A 17,142-nucleotide genomic window follows, 5' to 3' on the forward strand; every position below is an offset into this window, starting at 1 on the left:
TGAAAAGTTCAAGATGTGGGGTGGCTCAAGGAGCTACAGGTGCTCAGTACTTCAGAGACTGAGGAAACATTCATTCTGTAAAGACAGAGTTGTATGTTATTTCCATTAAAATAATGTCAAAAGCCAATAGAGTTGTGCCACAGACAACACAGAAGCAGGGCTATGGCTCAGCAATGGCAAAGCAGAGATAACAGCATAAAAAATTTTCTTTACTGAGAGGGTTGTCAGACATTGGAATAGGCTGCCCAGCGAAGTGGTTGAGTCATCATCCCTGGAGGTATTCGAAAAGCACGTAGACAAGGTACTCCATAACATGGTTTAGTGGGCATGGATGGTGGTTAGACTCGATGATCTTGAAGATCTTTTCCAAACCTAAATGATTCTATGATTCTAAAAGTTGCCCCAAAATTAATTTGGGAAGCTTTGAAACACACAAATCCCCAGCATAAAGTATGTTAATGGTGCAGTTGCATAGGGGAGGGTGGCATCTGAGCAGTGTCATCACCTGGAAGTTCTGTTTTGTTTTTTCTCTTTAATATAAGAAATTAATGTACTCTTTCTTTTGGTCAAGATTCAAGTGGGAAAAAAAGATTTCGTGTGAAATCACTAATAGCTGAACAGGATAAGTAACCGGAGAGCTCTCAATAGGTGAACTCAGATCACTATGCACTGTCATGGGCCAGTGAATGTAAATCTTGCAGCTTCTCCAGCCTGAGTAACAGAGTGTATTGCATGGGACAAAGTATTGCTTAGGGCACAGTTGTATTTAGTTTAACTGTCCTTTGAAAACTGTATTAGTTTTCCTTGCATGGTTGCTATACATACCTTCTGCCTTAAATGCTTATCTCAAGTTTTTCTGCAGGTGTTTATTAATTCACTGTAAGCCAGCACAGCTGCTAAAAATTAAAGTATTTTCTTCACACCATCCTTCTAATACACTTTCATGTCTTTTGACACTCAGACTCAGCAGCTGGAGAAGAAGTTTGAAGTTGAAATTTCACCTCTGCTCACATAACAGTTTACTGTTTAGTACTAAAATGTTTTCCTTGCCTTTCTTGTCTGAAGGGTTGTAATCCCCTTTCAGAGATTTTTTTTCTGACCAAGAGTGTTTTATTACAGCTGAAGGTGATGAGACATATTAGTTGCAGGGGGGTGGCAGTTCTTATGTTTCAGGTTTATCTGAAAATTTAGAGAGGCTTAGTGCAACAGGTGCCATTAACACCTAATATGGGGGCAACAAAAGTGATCATAGATCAAAACATGTACTCAGTACCACATAGGAGCAGCCTAAGCCCAGTTAGAGAGAAAATCTAAGGATTCTCCTCTTAGCTTGTAATGTTTTCCCAGAGGAAAAAAAAAATAATCCAAATGATCCCTTTTTCTTGGATTTTGTTCTGTGTTGAGCATCTTATGTTCTAGATTGTGTAGAACATTTTGAATTCTGTGTTTCCCTTCAAATATGGAAATTTGACATCTGTTGGAGCTCTCTTGTCTGAAGGCTCAGAGAGTGCCCCTGTGCAGCCTCTGTTACCTCATTATCACTCTGTCACTGTACTACTGCAGATGACAGAAAAGATTTTTTCTTTCAATTTTTTTCCAATGCTTTTTATAGTTGGATATTTGCTTTTCTGCCTTACTCTTCCCAGCTGTAGAATAAAAAAAAAAAAAGTTAGACTCGTAAATTAGTCAAATACATATACCATCTTCTGTGTAACTCATAATGATGGAACTAAAGCATCATTTGTAACACTGTCCTTTCTCATGATTTTATATTACATATTTAGAGTATAAGCTCTTTTATCTATAGGGTATACTTTAGTCCGTGAAGCTCCTTGCTTAGCATTATTGAGAAAGAAATAAAACCCTAGAAAACCTGGGAACACATACTTGGATGGTAATTTGCTACGTATCTTTGGCCAGATTGAATGAACCATTATGTGTAGCATATGTGTTCCTTTTACATTAACTTGCTTCTCCGTTGATATAGAAGAATCAGGGATAGGTAAGAGTTTCCTTCAGGCAATAATTACATGTGCGTAGACTTTCAGCTGATACAAGAATGACAACACTGTTACACATTTGGTTAAAAAGAGTTTATTCCAAGAGAAATCAACCTAATGGCACAAAATCTTTTAGTTTAAAGCTTTATTGGGAAAACAATCTGATTGAAAATATTCAGTTTGTGGAACATGAATTGGATTTCAATTACAGGGCCTCAGACTTGAAAACCTATTACATATCCCCTTGATTAAAACTAGTTCCAGCATGAGAGGGACCCTCAGAGCAAAGTCCATTTTAAAAGGGTTTTTTATACCAGTAAATATGGTAAATGTCAACTGATGAGCTTTCTCAGAGTCATCTTGACATTGCAAGAAAAGTTGTGAAACTATAAAAAATTAATTCTGTATCTCTGAAAATTGTGATTTGAATAGATTTTCACAGTGAAATTTCACACAGGATAAAGGAGTAGATACTTCATGTAGAAGATTGCTTTCCTTTCATTTGCGTAATTGATAAAGACTAGGAACAGACTCAAACTCCTATTGCTTACCTTGGAGGTAGGTCTTTTGCTGTGGTATAGATGTTTTAAACCCACTTCTTTACAGCATTAAGGAGCACATTCACACTCTGACTAAAACGTGTCATTTTGGAGTGCTGCCTGCTAGATTTTTAAGTGAGGACTAAATTATGAGTTAAATGAAAGGAGTGGTGAAAAACAGCTCTGGCATGCTCTGGAAGGAGGATTTCGATCTTTACAAGGAAAATATGGGCAAATTTGTTCACAGGCACAAACACCTGGATGTGAGGATTTTCCTGAGCTCTGCACAGACACACGCACACTGCCTGCACACAGCAACCTGCACACTGATTTGCACCATTGCTTATGTGAGTGAACTGGAGAGGAAGGAGCCCTCTTGGTTCCTGTCCATCCACATAGGACAGCCTTTATCTTACCCATAGTTCAATTACTGCCTTCAAACCCTAAAATGGAGTTGCACAAGAGGAGCAAAGATGAGAGAGAAGAGAATACAGAAAACTAAATAAGTGATCATGGGAAGAGCATGACCATATTGTATTTGTCATACCAGTAGTTCTTTCAGGATGCTATAAAAATGCAGAAGCCTGCAGTTCAGTTACATATTTAAACTTCAAACTGCTGACTGACAAGGTAGATGTAATTTAACTGTGTGCAATGATGAGGTGGGTGTTTAACACACAAATAGTTAAATCATATTGCTGGTAGAACTGTCAGTACAAACAAGAGGAATGCTTCTTTTTCTACTCCAAGCAGAGACCATACATTTTTTTTCCTTTCCCTTTTTCCAAGGTCAGTTGTCTATGTATTTCCAGAACTTGCTTCAAATGTTGGAACAGTTTTCAAAATGCCAGTGTTATATCATGCTCCCTGAGCTAAGATAACGACTCTTAAAGCCCTGGTGAAATAAACCTACAAATCTTCTGGAGAAGCAAATGTCCACAGATAAGAGAACTGTGACGTGCGTGCTGAGGGAATAAGTGAAGGACATTCAACCTATCAAGGCTCTTCCATTTCAAAAAGTAGTGTTAAATGACGAATGCTGAAGCAGTTCTGCCTGGGAACAGATGAGAACTGCCCGTGTTAGAGCATATTCTGGTCAAAGATAATATCTGCGCTTACCTTACTTTGGGGGGTTTATATATATATGTGTATCCTTCTGTTGAAGCACCTTTTTTTCTTATAAGAAGTTGTGAAACCAGATCTCACTTGGCTTGATCTTGGGGTCGTTGATGTCTGTGATAAAGCTCCCTTTTATGTCAGTGGTGGGGGACGAGGCCCATCATTCTGCTCCAAGGCGACCTGGGACCTTGAAACGTGATGCTTACATGAAAGGTGCCAAGCAAATGTTAAGCACCCAGAAAAAGATCTTCCTTTGCCCAGTTCCTAAGGGAGCTTTGAAGATACTTATATTTTCTCTCATTTATGCTCTTTCTCTTGCTTTTTGCTGTATTTTTAATCAACAACTGAATCAACACAGTAGGCTGGCCCTGCTTTGGTCGTAAAGCTGTACACAGTGCCTCTGTTTGGTTTCCCTTTTACTAACATTTCCCTTTCAGTTATGCATGCAAAGGGAACATGCATATCCATCTGCAAATACCTTGTGATTGGTCCACTTTACAACTCTGGCGCTTCCCAGGCTGCCAACCTGTATGTTAAAAACCCTCAGAAAGTCCAGCACATAATACAATTGTAATACAATCATTTGCAGCAAAGCAGTGCAAACTTTTCATGATGAAAACCCACACCAGGAAACATTCATCTGATGAGCAAACTTAACCCCCAAAGTGATGGCTAATCTTTTTTAGTGTGTTCTCTCTCACTGTTAATATTGTTTTCTATTTTACCTTTTACCTCCTTGTGCACACCAGTGGCTTGCAGCTTCCAGCCACATTTCTAGTAACTATGGACCTGTACATGAACAGTGTCCTGGAAGCTCGCTGTACTAGCTGGGTCTTTCTGTTGTTGACTTTTATCTACACAGAGCTCAGAAAGCACCTTGCTTTCTCAGTTCAGGCAGAAATCCCATATGTTTCTTAGGAAATAGACTGTATGTGCATTTAGGGGTCAGAACATTATCTTTAGTTTTAGAATTCATTTACTTCATTTTAAATAGCAATGGGGAGCAAATTCAACACACTACAGGACTGGAAGTTTGCAGTAGTTTTCCAGAAACTACATGTTTTCCTTTATCTGCTCTGTCTAACAGATGACATGAGAAACTCCAGAGAAAATAATAATTATTGCAACTCTTTTGATGTATTAGACCTGATTCTAATAATAGTTTAATACTGATATAGCCCAAATTATCTTAGAGATGTTATTCATGATTGTGGTACTATCCTACTTGAAGAATGATAGATTTTCAGTTAAAAAATTGGGCTGTTAAGACTAAAATGAGAAACTCAGGATGGCTGATTTGTTTTCTGTCAGATTTTAGCTGAAGAGTATTTCCTCAGTCGTAAAGTTTATCTATGTCATCTTTCTTCTTAGATGTAGGAGAAGAGAAGTTTCTTAAAAGTTTTGAGCAATTTGTGATCAAGTATAATAAGCTCTACATGAAGTAACTTCTTCCTATGCTGTGTCTGGCACCCACCCACACAAAGATATTATTAAAGGGAAAGGAGAGGGAGAAGTACAAAAAATGTTACATTTAAAATGAGAACTCTGAATTGCACAACAGCTGAGGCAAGTCACTTGTGACTGGAAGTGGGTAACTGTCCAGAGTGTGCAATGTTGTCAGCTGTGGCCTGTTTTCAGACTGAAGTTTTATATTGTACCGTATTCATTTTACCTATCAGAAGAGCAAATGACCTTCACCTTTAAACAGTGATACATATTTTTTCCTTTTATCTTGCCTTAGTTTCTCTTTTCATGCCTGCAGTACGGACTTGTCCAGGGGATCTGTCAAAGAGAAACAGTGGTGGGAACAAGAGTGAGGAATCAGCTCAGAAATAATCCCTCTGAATAAAGGTTTCCACAGGACAGTCCAGATCATGTTACTTCTAGTCATCTCATAATTCTAGATTTAGGTCTTATTTGTTTTTAATTCTAAAAATGAAAATATTTTCTTCATAACAAGTAACTAAGAATCTGACAAAATTATTTGCCAGCTATTCATATTTTGTAATATGAAAAGAAAAAAAACCATAATTTAAATATATCTTTGAGTCACACACTATGTAGCTTGGCAGGTTTCCCATGGCACAATACAGGATTCCTTGGCAAATGCTTCTTGGCTTTAGCTTTTTTAGTTTCTTCACCATCACCTTCTTGTTCTTATACACAAAGACATACAAACTCCTAGACTTAACTACTATAACCTTACCAACTTCTAAAATTCCTTGTACCACTTCCATGACCTGCTGCTATGTTCTTTCCTTTTACATTTTTCTCTCCACTATGTCAAATTATCATGGACTTTCAACACCTCCTCCATCTTGTCTAATGCCTTCAAAGCAGCAGCTACCTGTTCTGAAATCGCTGCTCTTCTTCCCAACACTTCTCCTTGCTATCTCTTCAACCAGACTGTCTAAGCCCTACTTGCCCAACAAGCAAGTTGTACCTTTTCCACCCACGATGCTCTTTTCATTTTAGGGGGTTCTTGTATGACTTCACTGAGTACATGTGGATTGCCAACACAGACTTTTCACTGAGAATATTGTATATATTCAAGTCAGTAAACAAGAGATTATCCTTATGGTGATAACAAGGAAGAGGATGGGATTCCCAACTGCTGTTGTCACCACACTGAGCAAAAGGACTAGCAGAAAGAATCCATATAGTTATTTTGGAAGTTATTTCTTGCATATCTGGAAAGATACAAGGCTTGTCTAGCCTTGGAGGCACTTGTATTGGAACTCTAGAATTGTCATGATAGCTCTGTAATATGTTTTGGTTAGAAAGAGAATTGCTTGACTTTCTGATCCATTTTACCTGATTCATTTTACCATATTACCTGTAGTTTAATAACTCAATGTCAGAAATTGAAAGATAGTTTCCAATCAGAATGTCACTAATCAGTTCAAAATGTCAGCCACTATCAAAAACCTGCAGAAATCTTTTCCTGTGCCTCAGTGCATGTGGTTTTATTAGACTATTTTTTTATCTTGTGTCTGCACTGCAGTATAGACTAGAGCAGTGCTTATCAATATCTTTAATTCCAATCTTTATGAAAATTCTAACTTTTCTTATGGAAAGTTACAAACCCTCTTTGCTTTGTAGACCAAAGTCTGAAAGTAAAGTCTAGAAGTAATATAGCCAGTTTACAGTTAAACCTCATTTATCTCTTGGGTGTCATTGCATTGTCATTGTATACAATACTTTTAGAATTGCTTTGGCATGTCCATGGAGTTGCACCAGGCAAAATTTTTTCATGGAGACTTGCTTAGGAAATGTTCATATCTCAGTTTTTACTGAGTAGCACAGACATGAAACATAGTGTCTATAAAATAAAGTACTCAACCTTTCAGACACCAATATCCAGTTCAGGTAGATAGAATATTCAGTGAAGGTGAAACTCAGCATGAAACAACAACATGAGCTGAGTATATTCCTTTGGACAAGAGAAAAGAGCCTAAAGTTGGTGAATGGTGAAATCTAATTTGTTCAGCTATATATAAGCATGAGAGCCTTTCAGCCAGAAGATTAGCGGTGCAAGTCCTTCTAAACTATAAGCAGATGGTAACTTTTTCAGAATTTGTGAGGTTTTACATTGCAACCTTATATTGTGATTTGTATTTTTATTTCTGTATTATCACAGAATCACAGAATGGTTGAGGTTGGACGGGACCTCTGGAGATCATCTGGTCCAGCCCCCACTGCTCAAGCTGGGCCACCTAGAACTGGTTGCCCAGGGCCATGTCCAGATAGCTTTTGAATATCTCCAAGGTGGGAGGCTCCACAACCTCTTTGGGCAACCTGTGCCAGCACTCAGTCACCCTCACAGTAAAAAAGTGTTTTCTTATGTTCAGAGGGAACATCCTGTGCTTCATTTTGTCCCCATTGCCTCTTGTCCTGTCACTGGGAACCACTGAAAGGAGCCTGGCTTCATGTTCTTTGCACCCTCCCTTCAGGTATTCATATATATTAAGATCCCCCCTGAGCCTTCTCTTCTCTAGGCTAAACAGTCCCAGCTGTCTCAGCCTTTCCTCATACGTCAGATGCTCAAGTCCCATAATCACCTTCATGGCCCTTTGCTGATGTGTCTCCAGTATGTCCATGTCTCTCTTGTACTGGGGAACTCAGAACTGGACCCAGCACTCCAGATGTGGCCTCACCAGCTCACCAGTGCTGAGCAGAGGGGAAGGATCTCCTACTTCGACCTGCTGGCAACAGTGTTCCTCATGCAGCCCAGGAGTTACAGGCATCTTTGTGTTGGGCTGCCATATAAAAAGGTAGATAGAGTTATCTGTGAAAATGGTCACAATGCAGACTCATAGCTAATATCCATTTAATTGTGCAGCTGCACATTTTGTACGTCAACAACTAAGGTACATGCTTATTGACTCAGCTGGAGTTTATTTTACCAGGACAGGGTAGTAATAGGGTGCCTCCAACTCATCTTCATATCTGTAGGCTAAGGGTATTCTGGTCCTACATTAGACATGAAACGGGTTTTCCTCCATTCAGTGGGCACCATTCCAGAGGCAGTGGATAATGGTCTAGCTCCAAGGCCTGGAGAAGGAGTGGTCAAACAAGATGGACACCTGCAGATTCCCAGTAACATTTCCCTCCTCTCCTCTCCCTAAAAAAATCAAAGAAGCAACAACCAACAAAAATAGGAAGTTATGGGGACACAACAACATCTGAGACTTCTTGAGCAAATAGGGTCTTAGGTGCATTGTGAGTTTTTTCGTCCCATCTTCTTCCCTACTCAAGTGTGTGTTTTGTAACGGCAATGGCGTCGGAGCCCTCAGAGCACGGATTTTGTAGCAAGCAAATTCAGGGAAGGTTGAGAGGATCAAGGAACCACGCAAAAGGCAATGGATAGCCTGTTCCTCCACTAGAATATCCCTCTTCCTGAGACACATGTACACACAGATTTTAGGAGTTGTTTGGAGTCAGAGGACAGACTCACATCTTCTCCATGCCTTTCCTGAGGAAAAAAAGAAGGAATTCTACAAAATCAGTCTCCCAGAGTTTAACCAGTCTTACACAGATTATCATCACAAGGAGGACAACATATCCCCAAGTAAGGACTTCTGGTTTGAGCTTGCATAAATAAACCTCAGGGAGTGAGTGGGTGAGCGAGTCAAGTGAAAGATACCAAGAACAAAGGTGAAATTTTACATTTCTGTGGCTGCTGAGTATGCTCCCAGTTCAGTGGCACTGGGATAGCTGATGTCCACCTTTAAGAATAGAATTAAAAAAACAATTGGCTTGAGGTGAAAGTTTTTATGTGTGCTGGAATTGCAGTGCTGGCAAGTCATTACTAAAGAGTATCTAGTGCCAAAATGTGAGACGAGATCTTCATACAGCTGCTGATTAAGTGGATCTACTTCCCCAATCATACATCCAATATTCCAATTGAACCTCCAGCCAAAATTCGTGAGGCAAATTTCATTACATTAGTGGTGCCTAACCTGAAGTTGGCATTCTATTGTAGTCATGATGGTGGGATGGATAGGAGGCTGAAAGATGAATTAATAACACTTCATTATGATGAAATATCAAAGTATGTTGGAAGGTCACCTTGTGTTGTGTAATTATATATTCAAAAGAATTTCAGCCCTTAGTGAATCTGAGACAGCAGCAACGATGGGAAAAACCTCCCTTAAAAATCCCAAGAATCATACTTGTTTTGGCATGACACTGCCTAAGGTGATTTGCGAACAAGGCTGACTTTGCCAAGCTTCCACATTAATGCAAGGTTCAGCATACATTTTAAAACATTAAATCAGCTTTCCATTTGCATGGATAGAATTATTTGATTGTGTAGATTTTGTTAGTTTAAAGGGCCCCAATAGTCTAATGCTGGAGCCAAAACTAAATACTTAAAGTAACCGTATGTTAATAATTCTAAGCAGTCATTCAAAAAAATGTCTAAGGTTATCATATTTTCTGACTTTGGAAGACATGGAGTGTGTCTGCTGCCACAAACAATACTAGGATTGTAGCTACTGAACATTTTGAAAATCAGGCTCAAAACTTACAGCAGAAGTAGATACTCCTGTCTGAATGAAGTTAAACTTTGGGTTTTTGTAGAAGCCAGTATTGCTGGATACCTTAAAGCTTAAAAAAATACAGAAACCTCTAAGTATGAGTTGAAACGGTCTTGTCAAAGAGGCTGCAGTTAGTAAATATCATGTATATCCAGGAAGCAGCACATAGGATTATTTATGATCTATTTAGAATCAAAATAAATAAAGCCCTTTATGGACAAGCAACAGGCTACTGCATTTTACCCCATGAGTTTCAATCTGATGTCATATGGTTTCAAATCAGACTTGAAGAAATTGTTCTCTCAATGTCCCTGCGCAAAGCAGTTTGCGGTGTAAGTTGATACAACATGACCTGAATGGCAGCAAACATGAAGGAGACAAAATGCGTGTTTAGTTCATCAAAGATGGTCAGCATGTATTCCAGTTATTGCTCTGCTCTTTTTCTTGGTGGCACAGATTTCTGCAGAGATTACTATGTTTACCTGAGAAATGTCACAGTGTTCTGGGTCTACTTACTGTATTTGATGTGGACCTACCAGACAGGCAGAGACATGGACCTCTACTGTCTATGTGAGTGTCAAGATGTAAAGCGCCATTTTTCAGAATTAACTCATGGTTAGCAAAAGGAGATCCAGATCCTACACCTGCTCCTGCGTATGGGCAATGAGAGGGGAAAGATTATAGCTGAGTACTCGTTGCTCTTCCAGTGTAGATGGGAGAGGTCTTATCCTATGAAAAGCAACAGTGAAATGATGTCTTTGACTACCACTGCTGTTAAGGTCCTATATCAGACAGAAGAAAAGGAGTATGCAGCGAGGCAGGAGAACTGACATTTCTCCGTAACCAAAGGCTGCCAGTGAAAACATGAGAATATGTATTGTTTGTCAAGTCACCAGGTCTCAGTTGAACAGTTTTGGAAACTGTAACTGTAAGTTTAGAGCATGCACTGTACTCCAAGAGCTGTGCTCCAGAAGAGAGGGGCAGCCTGGCTATCAATCAACCCAAGTTTGTATCTCAGTTTGCAGTGTGTCTGAATTGCATTTCTTGGAGTAATCTACCATTTGTTGAACCAAAATGGTACACAACATCTGGGGCCTGATCTTCACAGATGCCCTCATTCTTGGCTGGATCCTTAATCATCTGTCAGTAATCTGTTGGAATGTCTTGGGAGTTTACACATAAAATTGCACTGTTGATCACACCTTACTGAATTCAACACAAAGATGGCAATACAGCCATACAGCCATACAAATCTGAATTTCGTATTTTACTTAGGCACTATGGGGTGATAGTATTTTATAAACCATGAAGGAAAATATTTTAAATTGCACTTTGAAAAGAAAAAGTATGTACCACTCTCTGAAAGTATTTTGAGACGCTGTTTTTTCTGAAAGCCTTTGGACATTCTGCCTATTAATTTGTTTCTTTCCTGAACATATCTTTATTTATGCAGCAGAAGTATTCCTCTCCTTCAAGGTAAATTCTGTACCGTTTCAAACCCCATTCTTTACAGACCTTCACAAATTCATTGTCATTTATTTGACCCTTTAAACCTAGGAGAACATTTCCAAAATACAATACAAGAAATTTAATTTTGAATTTATATCCATAACAATTAATGTCTAATTTTATTATGTTTTAATGAATTGCATGACATTCACTCTGGTTTTGTCTCTGTAAACAGCTATTTAAGTGTGTTCTTTGTAGTGAAAAATATTTGTTAATGATATCATTCAGAGGATGGTATTAGTTGAGAGAAAGTTATTTCATTCATGTTAAAGGATGCAATTAAATTTTCAAAAGTAGCATGCTCAAAAATATGTCTCATCTGTCCATTCTTTTATCAGTTTTCATAGAAACTTGAAAGGTACACAGTCACAGACTGGATAAAACTTGGAGGCAGAAGAAGTGATGTCTCAAAAAAAATAATGTTTTCACCCAATGTTGGCAGCTGTCAATGACAAATATAAATTCATATTCATTAAAGCAAGTCACGTCCTAAAAATATTTCTTTGTTCTTTCAGACCACTCTTCCGTGGAAACTCAGATGTTGATCAGCTAGGAAAAATCTTTGAGTAAGTGATAACTAGTTGCACTATGTCAATACCTGTTTAACATTGAAACACTGTGAGGTTTCTTTGCCATGTTTTTATGCAATAATGTGACTAGAACAAAGTATTCCTAGAACATATTTCCTTTTGCTACCATATGCAACATGATATTTCTGTGTATTCCGTGTCAGAGTGGGAGGAGGAAGCAACATGGAAGATAGTTCTGCAGAACTAATAGCCATCATCGGGAAGTTGAAAGACTTCTGTTTCAGGCTTTTAAAATCTCTTAAACATATTGTGCATGTACTATTCATGCATACGCCTAAATAGTTAGATCCAAGAAATTCTCTTCACATAAACACAAATGTTTTACTTTTCAGTAATTTCTTTGTGTATTTCAGAAAACAACATTAGACTACTTTAATATTGTTATTGAACTGAAATCTCTAAGACGATTACCAACAGCTTCTTTGTGGAAAAGACTTGTGTACATAAGAAAATACTTTAGCTTTTAAAATAAACTGTGTAGCCTGTTAAAATGATTAACCATCCATATTTTGGTCAGGAAGGTAACTGTGAGAACAGAAGGAATATCAGCATTTTAACATGTGCTTTGTCGGAGATGAACTAATTGGCTTTATTTTAAAACCATTTTACAATTCTAGTTTGTGTTTTTCTTCTTTAGATTTATCAAATATGTTGGGGGGGGGGGCTCTCAACTCTCTGAGGTAGAATAATTCTCTTCCAAAATATGTTCTTAGTTAAAAAACAGAAAATTAAGTTATTGATATTACTGATATGATAATTAAGTAGGATTATATAACTTTTTCTTGTAAAAGCTCTTCAGAGCAAGGAATATTTCTGAATTTATAAGAACCATGTAAATTTAAGATCTGATGTACTTACTGTGTAGTTAGGAAATCAAAGCCATATAGGGCTGGTCCCACTCCAGAGAATGAATGCCCATTTGCCTCTGCACCTCTGTCTTCCCTTTTCGTATGGAGAGGCTGCAGGGATCCAGGGATCTGGATGAAATAAGAAATAGATAGCAGAGAGGGGGGGTGGGGTGGGGCGGAAAGGCTGAAATATTATTCTCTTAAAGATATCCCAAAGAGAAGATAGTAAAATTTCTGAGAAGAGCTTAAACAGAACAAATAATGAATTTCTCTGTTTAATCATTTTTCCAGTTCTCAAATCATAACAGATCTGTTTCTAAGCATTTTCATTATTTAATATGAGGTTCCTAAATTGCAGGTCTTGATTTCACACAGTTGACTTCCCTTTCCTGCATACCATACCAGTGTATGTGACTCACTTGCGTGGTTAATTTGTCATGCGCTGAATAGCTCTTCCTGCCCAATCCAGAAAAATCAGTCCTTAAAGTCTGCTTTTTCTTCTTCTGCCAAAGATACTCCTTTAGTCCTACAATATTCTGCTTTATTAAATGAAGGCAGTTTTGATACATACAACATATTTTATAATTTAAAAAGACATAGCTGTGATTTTTTTTTAAGGATTTTGATTAATTTGTGACATTTAAGGGGAAAAATCAAAATGAACTGGGATGGGATTAAATGCATAGCTGCTAGTGGCAGCCTCCAACAGGGATATTTCCATCCCTAGGGGCTGAGATTACCTGTGCAGAAAAGAATTCATCAAGAAGAGAAAATGCCATGCTAATTTTAGAAGAAATTCCTTATTACACATCTACTTAAAGAGAAAGTTTGGTTTTGCTTCTTTTGTGCAGTTCTCCTTAAATAGTTCAAAAGTTTCTTGGGTTCTGGGGGAAGTTATGCTAAATAGTGTTTATTTTGTGTTTTCACAGCTGGAGAACCCCCTACAGTTAGGCATAGCTCTTCTTGTAGGAGGATTGTTTCCTTCTACAGTAGTGACTCATTCTGCAGATTAATTTGGACAGAAAGTAGTTTTGGGATTTTCGTGCAATCTGGAGTGATGCATTCTTTCAGATAATGGGGCTGTGGTCTACCTTTGCTTTACATGTGCATTCTGATTTGCGTCAGGTAAAATTCCACTGCGTTTGAGGGTAAATCCCTTGGAGGTGGCCCAAAACAATTTCCTGCTTTTCCAGGACACCATCAGCGTGTGGAATACCCTCATAGATTTCAGGCTAAAAGCTGCAATGGTTTGAGCAGACTTGTCTCCCATTGTGATCAATGGGAGTGGAAAGTACTCGGCGTTTCTCAAGACCAGGCCTGAACCTTTGGCCGGAGGTGAAACTCATCCAAGATACTCCCAAACTTAGTCACTGGTAGTGGTACCCAACTAGAGTGAGGGCATCTACTCAGACATTCATTATTAGCAGTTTTGAGCACTACGTGAGTGTGTAACTAAAAATGTCTCTCCTTTCCACTCTTGGTCTTGTCCACCCTACCTGTCTGACAGGCTGCCTCCTTGTTTCTTTTTGTTAGCTTTGCCTGTGCCTGTGCTTATTCTGCCCTGTTCATGCTCTCTCATGCAGACATTAACAAAACTGGGACTAATGAAACACATTTGAATGGCAGGTTAAACTTCATTGTTATTTATAATATTTAACTCTGCCATCTTCCTGAGGTGCTATTCGTATTATATTTAATACGGGGCCAGATCCTCAAACAGCTAATCACATGGCTTTAACCACTGTGGCCAAGGGAGTTGCCCCATACCCCCACCATACCTGTGGTGATAAAAGTCAAATTCAATTTTTCATACAGATTTAACTTACCACTTCCCAAGAGCTGTGATGTCTTCAGAGGTAGTAAAATTAAATTGTCCTGAGACTTTAATTGCTTTATCCTTCTAGCCATGCCATTGTTTTGAAGACATATTAATTTTCAGAGGTATTTTAGGTGAGCCAAATTACAATCTAAAACCCATGTAGGTAGATGCGGAGTAATTCCACTGAGGTAACCTATGATTTACATCAAAGTGTTTGGCCCATGGCCTCACCCGGTCTTACTGCCAACCTCAAAAAGCAGAAAGGTCAATGCTGCTCCCTAGTGGTCTTGGGCTTAGTGCAGACCCAAGTATTCAGTGACGTTTTTTCATGTTCCTTCTTGTCTTACCCTGTCAGCGTTTCCATTAAAAATCTCGATTTTACAAGCTGTAAAAATTTATTTTCCCTGAAACCTGACAAGTAATGTATGGTCTTTTCCAGAATTTCCATCAGAAACTGGCGTTTCAACCCCGCAAATATTAGCATCAGGCTAAAACATGAAATGTATGAGATATGATCCATCACTGGAGGTTTACCTACTATTTCATTTATTTGGGTTTTAAACCTTACCATGATTATTTAATAAGTATAAATATCTTCTAGAATTTAAAGCATAAAGAAACATAAAAAGAAACTAAAATATTCTATTAAAGTGTAAAGAAAAGCTAAAATATAACTGAAAGTGAAAACATAAAGATATTCGAGTCTTATGCCACCTCTGAATTGACACTTTAAAACCTGTATTGTGAAGCAAATAAATTGTTTAAATTTGGGCAACAATTCCTGCACACAGCTTTGAAGCATTATGAAACATCCCTTTTATTGCCTTACCCTCATCTTGACCCACACTCTTCTCTCACTCTCTATTCTTGTGAATAAAGATCCTTGCATGCAATTCCCCTTTGAAATTTACTGCTTTTAATCATCCTGGAGTGACATATGTTGCACCATCCAGTCAAGAGCTGAGCAACTTTCTTCCAAAGCACTCAGCCCTTTTTCAACAACAAAAAAAAAAAAAATTGAGACCGAGGCCAGAAAATTGTGCTGGCCACAGAGTGATTCCTACCAAGCACACTGAGGACCTATGCTCATCAGCCTCTATTCACAGAGATCAGTGCACTACTGTACAATTAATCTCACTTAAATGAAAAGACTTATGAAGTAAACTGCCACTCAGTATAATCAATATAAAGGGGAGACTGCATAAATGTTCAGACCCAATGTTATGTTTTTCCTTTCACAGTGTAATTGGACTCCCAGAAGAAGAGGACTGGCCTAATGACGTTGCCCTTCCAAGAAATGCTTTCACTTCCAGACCCGCACAACCTATTGAAAAATTTGTACCAGATATTGATGAACTGGGCAAAGATTTGCTTCTTGTAAGTTCCTATTTGTTGTTCTCCAAACCTCATGACTGATAGGTCCCACTGTACATGCCACATGCCAAGAAACATTTATGTTTCCATTCAATGGGATTATTAAAGAAAAGCTCGAAAGTAGGTAGGCAAATTCATGTAAATCTGTGAAACATCAGCACAAGGGCACCACCAGCTCAAGAGGTGTCAGAGCTGAGAATAGTTAGAGACTAGGAAACTGTGTCAGGGAAGTACCTGTTTGACCTGTCTTTAGACCTTATGCTTAGATCCTCATTACCGACCACTGTTGTGCCACTGATTGAGCCATTGTTATAGTATAAGCCTGACATGAGTACAAAAACTGATCTACCATTTTTCATGGTATAGTGGACCCAGTATAAAGCAGAAAACAGGCTGTAGAGGCAGATTAAATCTTCATGCCTTCTACTGAATGCTGAAAATTTGAGATTTGGAATTTACCAGTTGTTCCCTCTTACAAATGTCAGGATTGAACAGAAGCAAACAAATTGTGCTGGTACAACTGGTAACACTGAATTCAACCAAATTATTTCCATCATTTTTATAGATATGTCATAAACCCCAGCCCTGAAGTTCAGTCTTGGAATGGAATATAGGGAGTGGAGTGGCCTTACTTCAGCTTGCCTTTTGCCATGCTTGTTGAAATCTAGCTTAGTTTGTTCTCTGGAAGCCTTTAAAAGATCTTGGTTCACATGGGCTCGGTAGTGGGGGCTCAGTACAACTCTTGAAAGACTTGCTGTGTCCCTTCAGAAACTGCTATCTCTGGCCTGCATTATCTATACAGAACAGCAGATCATCCTCCATTGTCCTTATGACTGCAGCTTCCAGCTGCAGTAAGCTGAACTACATCTGGACACTTGAAATGACAGGGGAGAAACGCATCTGTTGTGCTTGCAGGCAGCTTGGAAAAGGAAGCTAGACATAGGACAAGAATTAGATTCTGGAAAGAACAAGGAATAAAATATGGCAGAGAGCTCAGTGAGTGCGAGGGATGATGGGAGGGGGGAAGAAGGCAAATACCTATGCTTAGAAGGTGAGGTGGGAAGGGAAGCTGTTTCTGTTAGGCAAAGAGGTGAGAACTGGGAGCCACAGATGAAAGGGGTGAATAGGACTGGAAGTCACTGAATTAAATTTCAGAAGTTAAATGATAGAAATTCTGATACAAGAAAAGAAAGTAGGAGTAGGAAGTGGTTAGACAAGGATAGTAGGAAGAATACTATTTGCAGGTGAATGAAGGAAAAGAGAAGAACAAGGTATAAAACACAAGGCCATGGAAGACATTTCA

General features: G+C 38.6%; 1 protein-coding gene and 1 long non-coding RNA gene across 3 annotated transcripts in view; one reads left to right on the plus strand and one right to left on the minus strand.

The window, feature by feature from the left end:
* The window catches only part of CDK6 (cyclin dependent kinase 6), a 140,902-nt gene that overhangs the window by 109,678 nt on the left and 14,082 nt on the right, over nucleotides 1–17,142 (plus strand). For both annotated transcript variants that reach the window (XM_052802164.1, XM_052802175.1), the window contains exons 6-7: nucleotides 11,724–11,774; nucleotides 15,707–15,842. In XM_052802164.1, the coding sequence (XP_052658124.1) occupies nucleotides 11,724–11,774; nucleotides 15,707–15,842 (187 nt within the window). The remainder of the gene's footprint in view (nucleotides 1–11,723; nucleotides 11,775–15,706; nucleotides 15,843–17,142) is intronic.
* Nucleotides 7,972–12,841, minus strand: LOC128148393 (uncharacterized). The gene is made up of 2 exons (XR_008237279.1): nucleotides 12,657–12,841; nucleotides 7,972–8,282 (listed from the first exon to the last, which is right to left on the minus strand). It is a non-coding gene; the product is annotated as an uncharacterized LOC128148393 (long non-coding RNA).

This window comes from Harpia harpyja, chromosome 1, assembly GCF_026419915.1.
Source record: "Harpia harpyja isolate bHarHar1 chromosome 1, bHarHar1 primary haplotype, whole genome shotgun sequence".
Taxonomy (NCBI): Eukaryota; Metazoa; Chordata; class Aves; order Accipitriformes; family Accipitridae; genus Harpia; species Harpia harpyja.